This window comes from Juglans regia, chromosome 4 (assembly GCF_001411555.2).
Source record: "Juglans regia cultivar Chandler chromosome 4, Walnut 2.0, whole genome shotgun sequence".
Lineage (NCBI taxonomy): Eukaryota > Viridiplantae > Streptophyta > Magnoliopsida > Fagales > Juglandaceae > Juglans > Juglans regia.
The window spans coordinates 12,917,706-12,930,029 of NC_049904.1; the positions used below are offsets into that span (position 1 = coordinate 12,917,706).

General features: G+C 34.2%; 1 protein-coding gene across 1 annotated transcript; it reads right to left on the bottom strand.

Annotated features, from left to right (window-relative positions):
- Positions 1–2,617: 2,617 nt before the first annotated feature.
- On the bottom strand, positions 2,618–7,860 carry LOC109008840 (internal alternative NAD(P)H-ubiquinone oxidoreductase A1, mitochondrial-like). The gene is made up of 9 exons (XM_018989071.2): positions 7,682–7,860; positions 6,332–6,957; positions 5,513–5,726; positions 4,913–5,073; positions 4,755–4,820; positions 4,506–4,669; positions 4,280–4,394; positions 3,219–3,398; positions 2,618–3,036 (listed from the first exon to the last, which is right to left on the bottom strand). The coding sequence occupies exons 2-9, from the start codon at positions 6,908–6,910 to the stop codon at positions 2,881–2,883; spliced, it is 1,635 nt and encodes a 544-aa protein (XP_018844616.2). The 5' UTR covers positions 6,911–6,957; positions 7,682–7,860; the 3' UTR covers positions 2,618–2,880.
- Positions 7,861–12,324: the final 4,464 nt, after the last annotated feature.

The window sequence follows — 12,324 nt, forward strand, 5'->3', positions numbered from 1 at the left end:
AAATAATATTCTAACAATATTTTATTATCTCAACTCAACTCACTTTAATATCTAAACGCAACCTAAGAAGGTCTCCAAGTTGCAACTTGAGCTTCTGTCTATATCTATCTACCTTTAGCGGAAAAACCCTTTCAAGGGAATGTGAACTTCATGAAATAATATTATTATTATACTTACGCCCTTGCAAACAAAAATTTTACTTTTTCTCATCACCTTTAAATACTCAGAAAGTTTTAGAGATGGAAAGAAATGCTCTGACAAGAAGTGGAGGTTAATTTCTTTGAGATTCGTTCGTCAAAGACCTAGATTAATCTTGAGATGATGATTCTGATTCATCTATTTTCTCAGTATGTACTGTGAAAAATCATAAATGAGAAAATAAAAGATAATTTTTTTTTATAGGAAGTTCTGAAGAAAATGAATTCAAAGATGAATAGTCAAAGGGCACTGCTATGGGTCCCGAATTCGGGACCCATTTTGTGTCCCGAATAAGCATTTTATTTTTTTTGTTTATTTTTTTATGTATTTTTTTAATCATTATAAATATTTTTAAAAAAAATAAAAAAATTACAATATCATTAAAAAAAAATATTTTTAATCATTCAGTAAAAAAAAAAAAAAAACATTCGGGACACACTTTGGGTCCCGAATTCATTTCCCATAGTCAAAAGTATACCATGGGGCTTGTCTACAGTCTTTCTCTATGGGTGTCTTTCGGGTGGCTGATTTGAGTTAGTGGTTGCCCAATCTTAACGACAGCTTTTGGGTACAAAGGGGAGACTTTTGAGCGAGCGCGGCAAGTGGAGATGGGGTCTTGAGCATTTCTCACAGCTTTTTGATTATGAGAGATCAAAATAGAGAGAAAAATAAAAAGAAAGCCACGTGGGCTGGCTGGTAGAGCGATAGTAAATAAAACGTAGAGTATCATTATTTTACATTTAAATTTATCTTAACATGTGATTATATTTGAACTATCTTAGATAAATCTTATAAAATTCACTATATCATTTCAATTCATTATTATTTATAAAAAATTAAACTTAACTCAACATCATCTAAACGTAACTTAAAAATATATTTTCCAAAACATAATAGAGAGCTTGAGGCTTTTTGATCGTGAGCATGATATGAAATGGGTTTTTGGTCAAGAATGAAATCTTATTAGAAATGTCATGAATAATAATACCCACACAACACATTTTATATTGTTTTAAAATAAAGATTTTTGTAAAGTAATCTTACTTTTATAATGTATTCTATAAAAATACCTATAATTTTAAAACTATTTATCATTTTTCTGACTGGTTCATCCTTTGAAACCATATAACATTTCAGAATACAAGTTTTAAAATAAGAATGTTTTATTAAAATAATCTTACTTTTATAATGTATTCTACAAAAATATTTATAGTTTTAAAACATAATTGCGTAAAATATTATAATAATATGTATTTATCATTTTTCTAACCAGTTCATCCTTCGAAATCATATCACATCCTGCATTTGATGTAATAGAATGAATTGAGACAGAATTTTGTAAATAAGCAATTATATTAAATATATTAACTATTTCTTTCTTTTTCGATTGCTAGAAAGGAACAAAAGAAACATCTTGTCAACAATTTATTATCTCTAATGGGACTCTTAAGAGCACTAGCATTGGTTTGGGCAAAGTTGAAGATTGACCAAAATTTAGATAAGTTGTACTAAAAAGACTCCACATTAGATTGGTCATCTCTAAAACAATTTAAATTTCTGCTATAGTGATTGGTCAAATTTGAAGAACCAAATTGATTCACCAAAAGTTAAAATAATAATTTCTCACTCCATTGAAAATATGGTTAGTGAATATTTAGATAGAGTATTAAATATTTGTTTAGTGAATAAGAAATTTAGATATAATTTTAGATAAGTTTAATCTCAATTTTTGATTATTAGTATTAAATGACCATTGAAAATATGCTTTTTTTAATAATAATTTAATTAGAATATAATTATTATTAATAGTAAATTGGTAGAATTATAAAATGTGATACAAATAAATTAAATAAACAAATTATTAATTTAATAATATTTTATTATTTTATAGAGAGTAAATAGCTAATCCAATGTGATGATTGAATTTAAATGAAATAGGCAAATATAAAAATGTATAATATTAGCTAAATTTTGAATATGCATTTGGCTAAACCAATACTAGTAGGGGTGATACCCGCATGTGCAGAGTGGGAGATACCCTCCCCGCACCCCGCCCCGCACCAGGCAGGGCCCGATGGGGTCATCCCACCCCTCGCCCCCGCTAGGCCCTCTCTATGCGGGGCGGGGAACCCCGCCCCCCATGGGTGGAGTGGAATCCCACTGTCCACCCCTAAATACTAATGCTCTAACTAGGATTAGTGACCATCTGTCAGAGAAAAGAACAAATTGATCTTGTACAATAATGGCATACATATGACTGCTCACATGTCGCGTTTGCTCTTTCACCGCCAACCCAATAAGCTGTGTTTCTAAAGTTTCTACTTCATTAGCATATACAAGCTTTGGTGGCACCAAACCAACATCCAACATTTTCACAAGGTAAAAATAAATAGAATGATTAAAAAAAAAAGGGTAATGATAAGGACAATAAGCGGGCACTATCATATAATAATAAAATATTTTTAATACAGATTAAAAAATTATTATTCTATTATCATATGAGTGTTACATAAACAGATTGTATACTATTTGTGTAAATGTTGCCTATCATTTCTCTTCGATATAATGCCTCAAACAAAATTTCACAAATTCATGTGATCAAAAATTATTTGAATGTAATCAGGTCAAAGACTGGACAAATGCGTAGACAAGTAGCAGCGAAGCCATTGGCAAGGGGCGGCGTCAACCTATTCGGGAATTATCTCGGCCGAAGACCAGTGTTGTTGCCCAGTTTACGGCCACGTAAAACCTGTTTCTCCAACTGACAACACGCGTGAGATAGGCAGATCGCCAAATCAGCCAGCTTAGAAATCCAGCCATAGATATGCCTTTGGCATCCTGAAAATATACAGATTGGAAGGGCTTGTCAGATTGGTATTGGAGAATCTCATGTCACAAGAACTAACGGGGATGGAGTAGTTGGAGCAAGCTTTACACAAAAGATAATATGCAGCACAAAGAGTTGTTATGCAGTCTAGCTAAAACCAAATCATGCACCAGTTACAAAGCATTTTGATTACCTTTGATTGGCGTAGATCCACAAGCGCCTTATAACGGCCGACTGATGCCATGCTTCCAAGATGCGTGTAGACAAAAGGCTCTCCAAGGGGGATGTCTTTCACAGAGAAAGCCTTGCCCCCATTCTCCTTCCCAATCCTGTTAAACAGCTTTACTAGAAATTTGCCTTCCCTTTCTGCAACCTGTATGAATTAAACATCAAACATTTTTTTGTGGAACTTATTAAAACAAGTAAACCACCCCTCCTATCAAGGGAAAAGACATAAAGCAATACTTATAAAAGGAACACATGGAATTGATACTCTGTTGAAAGCAATGTAATAAATCTTAATATGTAGGTAAAAGCTAATACCAAAGCAATCCTCATCGGCATCAGTATTCATTGATTATCATAATTCTTCCACATGAAGCTAATACCTAGATCTTACACAGAAACTCTATTCTGGATAATTGGAGGTGTAACGTTCCAATGGAAGGCCCAAACCACATGACCTATACTCCAAAAGGACTAGTCAATGATACAATTGGAGCTCCATTGGAACCTTATAAAAAGCAATAACTTTTCCTTTCCAAACAATGTGGGATCTCATTAACCACCTACTCTTATCTTTATCATATGGGGTATCACAGGAGGTTACAAGCACATCATCTCTCAATTGACATCCCACTGGTCTCTCATAATTGTTGACTAGCATTTGCAGTTTGAATGATCACAAATTTTAAAATAGCCCAATGTGTGGAACAGTATTTTCCCCCCCCCCCCCCGGGCGGGGGAAAAAAAAGAAAAGGGATTCAGACCAGCCGTGAAACTTCTAGCTTGCTTTATTCTGCGAGAAATTAACCAGAAAAATAATTTTCCTAAGCCATCGGTTAACAAGTAATAAATCTATCAACTCCAATTTACAGTAGCCTTCCAAAGCTTAACAATTGCCAGATTTTAAGGGGAAGTTTCTTAAGTATTGACATAAAGGGGTAGTTTTTGAGTGAAACGTGAAGCTCCAAAAAGCAAATGGAGGATGATTCTAGTAGCAGAGAATTTACAGAAGGTAAAAAAGAATCTTACCTGAGCTAGAGCTGGAAGAACCGGCTTCCCTGTCTGTTCAAGAAAACCTGCACAATCTCCAAGAGCAAACACATCTTCCACAGAGGGAACCCGCAACCATTGATCAACACCAATCCTGAAACCATTGGCAAGATCGATTAAAGACCTCAATAACAGATAGCAAAGAAAGAAAGGAACAAGCAGCAGACTTTGAAAATATGGTGCAAAAGAATGCTAATGCATATACCTTCCACCTGGAGACTTGGGAAGATTGAGTGACTTCACAAATTTGGAGGGACCAACACCAGTAGACCAGACCAGAAGGCCGTAAGGAACATCAGTCCCATCATTGAGAACTATCTTCTTGGGATGCACCTCCTTCACAACACCTCCCATTAGGCAAACACCACTCTGGCATGAAGTTCCAAACGTCAGTAATTCTGAATACTATAAAGAAAACATCTCCCCTGGAATCTCAGAAACCAAACTGATTTACCTTGTTTAAGTGATTTGTTGCATACTGACGTAGCCCTACGTCAAAGGATGACAAAATCTCATTTGCCTGTTCAAGGAGGAAAATAAAATCCAGTCTATTACATCATAATTCATCTCTTCTCACGATATTAATTCATAGATATGGAAAGAAATAATCACCTCTATGAGGGTAACTTGTACGTAATCCTTGACATGGGCATAACGGTCACGAACATCTTTCATTATAAAATCACTCAATTCACCACTGAACTCCACCCCTGTAGGGCCACCCCCAATAACAACACAGTGTAATAATCGCTTCTTCTCTTCTTCTGATATGCCTGCATTATTAAATTACAGATATGAACTAAAATTTCATTCATAAAAAGATAACTATAGAAGTAATTAGAAAATCCTAGATGGCAAAAGACCTTGTCCCTTCACCAAACACTTCTAGATGAGCTTTAGCCACAAGAAGAATTAAATACTGAAGCATGAAGACAATAGTAATGAGGGGACATAGTCCATTCCATTTGAACCTATAATACTTTGCAATAAAGGAGAAACCAACTGGAAAAAAACAAATGTAACCAATAGGCCTAGATCTCTTATCAAAATGCCCTCTCTCTGGTACTTAAAACTACAAGTGAATTCAAAGGAGAAAGCATAAAGATGCTTGATAGATGAAATCATTATACAACATTTTCTTTAATCCATTCTTCTTTAGAACCAAAAAGAGCCTTCAAGAGTTTAAAAGTTTAATAAATAAATGCCGCTTACCTGGATTTTCAGAGAGCATCAAGTTCAAGAGAATCTTCTTCCTTATTTCTTGGGCATGGCTCACTTCACGAAGGAAATATGCATGTTCATATACCCCCTTGATTCCAAAAGTCAAGGGCTCAGCGCCGGCAGCAATGACAAGCTTGTCATAGGCAACTTTGAATTGGTAAGGGTCACGAGGTAATCCACCATTGCTAACAGTCTCACAATACACCTGATTACGTCATAGAGAACGATTAAATATTTTTTGTAATTTACTGATAAATTTTTTTTTGTTTGTAATGACTTCTGAATGTGACATAAACATAGAGCAGATTGTATATTTTTTTCATTTCTATTTTCATAGCAATAGTCAACCATGAAGCTGCTGCCCATTTTCCTTGTTTTACCCTATAGTTGCTAAGGTTAAAGTGCCGAATGCAATAATCAAATGACACTCAAATGAAAATTTGTAATAATCTCGCTTTCAGTACTGAAGAAGCATCAAGTTGAACAAAGATGATACCATGATTGTGTGAATTGTATGCATGCTTTAACAAAGTATCAAAGGGCACTGCCATTAACAAAGTTTATTGGCCACTTCTATGGCAGTAAAAAGCAAATCAATTGAATGGAGTGGGTATTCACATGTGAAATTCGTGCAAGAACTACCCTGCAAATAAATTTTTCAATTTTAAAATGGTTTGCATTAATTGGTGCATCTTTGTTTCATTACACATCCATCAAATTAAAAGGAGAACAGGAAGAAGAAATCCATACATAGAAATTATAATTGAAAAGAAAGAAAGAATTATAAAGTTGGAACGAGTATTCACTTACTTCATGTTTGTTGGTGTCAATGCCAATGCAAGAAGCTAGATAAAAGTAGGAATTGGGGTCCTTCGCCAATGCAGTCTGTATCTGGCTAACAGGTTCAGCTACAGAGCGAAACTCCAGGGTTCCAACACAAGTTGAAGCAAGTAAAGGAGTGAAGACCATGTGATTCCGTGGTGATATGCAAACAATGTCAAAAATTTTGTTGTCTAGTCCCTTGAGGAAACGACAAGCAGCCCACCCGGTACCAAGGACAACAACCCTTGGCTTTTCACCAGGTTTGGTTGCTTCTAGTCCTGGATACCTTGGCTCAACATATTCTGCGTCATATTCCTCTGCAATCATCTCAGCAGAAGGAAACTCATAATGTGGTGTTACCCTTATCCCCCTGCTCCAAAAAGTCATGTGATTTACCTTCTTGATGCTGGAAAAGTATGATAGATTGTTGTTTTCCCCCGGATTTTCAAGGGAAGGTAGGCAACATTGGCGCGAGGATACTCCATAGAAAACATCCTCTATTCTGGAATTGCCAAAGGGACCTCCTGACCTTGTCCAGCTATTCCTAGCAAACCTTGCCAATGCCATGATGAGAGTACCGGCCCTTTAAAGCAAAGACCTGATACCCTTTGGACCTAATATTAAGAACTCACTTCAGATATTTCAATCTATTTGTTTTATAAGTAATTAAACTTTCATTAAAAAGCACAAAAAGCTAACAAGCGCAGTCCAAGAGCAAGAGAGCGACCGCCTAGTAGAATAAGATCAATTTATTGAACCGATACTGGAGAAGAAGAGAGAGATAAGCTATGTAAATTTCAGAACCATATTTATAGGCAACAAACTTGGCATCTCTAAACACACGAGCAAGTAAAGACAATATGTTGCTAGAGGGGCGGTCCAAGAAATTCAAGGTTTTTTAAATAGATAACAACGATTCTTTCCAAGACTGCTGGAAAAGAAAACAAAAACAAACCTAGCTTTGCTCATCAGCTGATGGCACATACAAAGAGAAATCTTTCGTATAGTTCTATCACAAGTAAAAGCACAAAAACAGAAAAAAGCCTTTTCCCACATGAGCAAACACGTTTAAATAGTAATTGGCAAGTTCCATGCAACTTGGAGAAAGAAAAAATATGGATGCCCTTAACCAGCTCAGAATCATACCAAACATGATCTGAGCATTAACAAATCCCCAAACCCAATCAAATCGAAAAACACAAGTCCAAACCCAACAAAGTAAAAACAAACTGCTGGAATTTCCGTTAAAATAGTCACAAAAATCCAACATTCAACATTCTCATTACATGAGAGCAGTTTTTCGTAAATATGTAGTTCCCGAATTCAAAAGAAATATACCTTTTGGCACGGGGGTGATGCACGGCTAGTCTCGGAGGTTCTGTGGCTGGAATAGGCGGTAGGAGCTACGGTTTCGAAGGTTCAGGAGAGCTGTGTCGGAGATGAATGCGGCTTCTTTGAGGAGAACGAGGGAGGGAGAGATGAAGTAGAGAATCGAGATGGAGAAAGTCCAAGGTGTAGCTGGGAATAAAAAAGTGTAATTTCTTTAGAAAAAAAAAAAAAAAAAGTAAATACAAGATGTATATATAAAAAGAATTAATTTTTTTTCGATGAATTTTACACTTTTTTATAGCAATTATATGACGTTTACATTATATATAATATCATTCTTCCAGATTGTCGGCAAAATTCAAGGAACATTTTGAATATTATAGGTTCAATTTCTAAAACCAGTCAGAGGAAGGTTCAAGGAAGGTTTTAAAATTCGGATCTTTGAAAACTGGCTTTGAATTTGATTTGTCAACTTATAATTGCCTAATTTGGATGAATGTTTTCAATTTAAATCTGATAACAAGTAAGTTTAATTAAATGACACGTTTAAGCAGAAGAAAAAGTGTCAAGGAATAGTCTTCAAACAATTACTTTTATAATGCCTAATTCGAGCTGAAAAAGCTGAAAAAGTGATTTTTTTTTTTAAAAAAATATGTTTGGTAAATTTATAAAAAAAATAATTTAAATGTTTTTTTTTTAAAAAATTGAGAGTCTACTTTTTTTTTAGAAAAACACAAAATTAAAACTTTTATTGAAAAGTTGTGCAAACTCTATATTTTCTTAAAAACTGTCGTAGATAATTAAAAATATTTCAGTTGCGTTCTTATCAAATAATAAATAATTGGATAATGATAGACTTATTAACCTCTTATCACCCTTTTGCTAATCTATAGAATATTTGAAATTTTATTTTATTTTATTTTATTTTTAATTATTTTTTTAACATCTTTAATCGTTAAAAAATTTAAAAAATTAATAAATAAATAGTAGGAAGTAATAAGCCGTTATCCTAAACAGTTTTTTAGTAAAATTCTACCATTAAAGGCTCTACTACATAATTTATAATCACCCCTTAAATTATTAAATTCCACAATCACTCTTTCAAACTATAAAAAATTTAATGAATTATCTTTCCGTTAAAAAAAATTCAAATCCCTCATAATAATTTTCAAAGAATATAACTATATTAGATTAAAAAAAGAAAAAAAAAGCGACCCAAAGAATTAAAACAAGTAAAAAAAAATTCAGTATTTATTTTTTAAATTTTAATGAAACATATGGTTATATGATTTTTTTTTTTCAAAATAGACGATATATTATAATTTTTTGCTCAGCATAAAAATAGCTGTCACGTGTATTTTGAAAAAGAAAACAAACTGAACGAGAAAAACACCTCGGCGGTGTACACCTTTCAAGGTTTTCTGTCTGTTTTTTCTTGCTGTTGGTGTAAAGTTCTAAACAAGGGCGGGGCAAGTTAGTACTTTCGGTCAAGTATCTTTGATGAATTGACTGTCCAAAAACATCGGATTGTCAGAAACTCCAACGTGGTCGAATCCAAATTTGCAACACGTTTAGGGGGGCCACCACTATTAATAATAGAAAATATTCAAACTATATAAAAATAATTTTATAAATTAGTATAATTTAATGTGATTGATCAGATTATAAAATTATTTTTATTATAAAATAGATCTAACAGATAAGATAAAGTCACATCAATTTATAAGATTATTTTTATATAATTTTTTTATAAATGTAACAGTCTTCATATTATTTTTATATAATATTTTATTATAATATCTCTTATTTTAAAATATAATCGTAAAATATGTTGTGTTTATCATTTTTCATCTATGCCACCCCAAAGTCTCTATTTTTTTTTTATAAATTTTTTTTTTTTTTTTTGAATGAGAAAAATGGCTTCTTTCTCGGGGTTCTAGTAAGAGACAAGTTTCACGGAGCTTTTTCTACGCTTTGGTCACATGTAAAATATCTCAACTGTCCGCCAGTCTTGGTCTCCAACCATCTCGTGGGCCTTTTGTTTGACTCTCTCTCTTATTTTGGGTCTTTCTTCGCGTGTTTAGACGAAGAAACACACAAAGGAAAAACGAAAAAACAACAACAACGACGACTACGAGAGGGCTCCAACATGATTGGATTTGGGGTAGTCAAATTGGACGTGCTTACTGCTTAGCGCTCATTCTCAAATTGCCTTTGATAATCTGTTGACACGTTTACTTCAACGGTTTACTTCAATCACCATGTCTTTGTTTCACATTTATCATTTTTGTTTTTGGACATGTTTTAAATTTTAATTACACCCCATGGCCTAAACAACATTGAGGGGCCGAAATAAAAAATACTTTGCTTAATACATACTTTTCGTCAAGTTTTCAAAAACCTTATTTACTAAGTTTTTCACGTTTCTTTTTATTTTCTCAACAATTATTCCTTCTTGTACCTATTCTTTTCTCATTAATAACATCTTCCCATGATTTTCACGCTGATTTTTATTTTTTTATTTTTTATTTTTTTACACATCTCATAATAGGGCAAGAAAATTTCTCCATCGATCACTTTTCAAGAAAAAAGCTATTTGGTAAATTTACATATTCATTTTTCCTATTTCTTTACACTTTTCATTTTAAGTTTTCCACTAACTAGCTAGTTTAATTTGTTTGGTTTTATTAGTGTTGGTAATGAGTAAATCTCATGACCAAGTGGTGTCCACATGGGTGGAGAAGTTATTTGTTAATTCCCCACCACTATCACAACTCAAGGGAAGTTATTTAACTTTCACATATTTAGGGAAGTTAATTAACTTCCATATGTAAACTGTTTTAAGATAAGAGGACGTATATCATTTGTGTGTGTGTGAAAAAAAGTCCTATAAGAAGACAAAAACTCTATTCTCTCTCTCTCTCTCTTCATTTTTCTTCCTAGAGAAACCATCTATATCTCTTGATCTTGAAGCGTAGAATTTTCTAGGAGACTTTAGTAGCCTCCTAAATGACTTAGAAGTGCAAACAACAAAGTAATGTGGGCTGTAAGACGATCAAAGATCCGACCTTGTGGGAATTTCGCTCCTTGAGGTAATTCGATTTAACCCTATTTAACATTGGTATCAGAGCCTATGCTGCTTTTTTTCACTTATGTCAATAAGATTACATGTTGTTTGATACTTTGGAATAAGTTTAAAAGCATGTTATTAATGATATGCCATGGTCTATTGTGTTTCGGATTTTTCATTAGAGGCTACGGTATGACATGTTTAAGATTGATTTATTTACATGAAAATGATCCTTATAATGTCAGAAATATATCTATTAAATTTGGTGAAGTTTCGCTGCATATAAAAGAAGAAATTCGAAACCTTAGTTTTAAAACTTCTTGTTTGGACCGTGATTTTGAAACCATTTTTAGCCAACCAAATCTATTTTTTTGATAATAATTTTTATATGGTTGGAAAGCTAGGTTCATTATCTTTAATTTGATATATCATATGCTTAATTTGAACTCCGTATGAGTAAGTTATGATCGATTGAACATGACTGCTCGAAATCGAAAAAAACTAATTTTTTGGCTTGAGGAGGAAGACGATAAATAGTGTTTTGTTTTCCAGTCCCACTCTTGGTAAGAGAGTGTAGTCCACCCATCCAGCTGGCTCCATTTTTAATCACTTTACCGACACATATACACATTAAGATGACTGAAATTTGAGTTTAGAAGTCTTAAAACACAATGAGCGGAGGAGGTGATGTTCACTCTCTGTCGCGGCAAAAAGGAAAAACAGCCTCTAAAGCAAAAATGAATCCCACACGCGTTGTTCTTTATCTTGCCATGTTCACCATGGGGCTTCAATTGCCCTTTGTGCGGCCAATCCGCAATGTGTTAATCGTCCTAGGGCTTGCCCCCACCCAATTGGTGCCCAACGCCTGGAGAATTTTTGATGACCTGCTGCGTTTTGTGGCAAAGGGTATTGGAACTCGTGGGGGATGAGTTTCCTGACTTAACAGCTCGTGAATTTTTGTCACTACATGGATTCAAACGTTTGGAGGGGAATATTTGTAGTTTTAGATCATGTAGTAAATTGGTTGAATTAGAGCACAAGTATTCTTATGCAAAAGATTGGGGAAACAAATTTTTCTCTCTCTAGCCAGGGTTGGGAATTTCTTGCGGATGAAGCTCCTAGTCAGGAATTTCCTATTAGGGTTTGTTGGTCTCCTATTCCAGATGAGGATGACTTTGAGGTTCTTTTTTCCCCATGTGAGGAGGCCCATGTGTAGTTAGTAAAGGCATGGGCCTAGGCTCATTCCAAGTTATGCTTTTCAGATGTGCTTTTGACTCCTAACAATATTGAGAGGTTTCTAATGGTTACTAGTTGGGCCCATATATCAGGTCATGAGTTTTTGGGTGTCCCCTTGCCAGCGGGTGATTTAAAAAGGAAAACCCGTCCTGGTAAAGGTGGGCAAAAGAAGAGAAAACTTAAGAGGGCTCGTATTTCACCTTGTTCAGATGAGTCTATCTCATCGAAGTGTGATTCCTCGCCTCCTCCCCCGTTGAGTGGAGGTATTAAGTTGGCTGCTTCTCGAGAGAAACAGAGCGAAATGGCACCTTAGGCGAGTGAAAGTATTATGTGACGCCCTCAGATA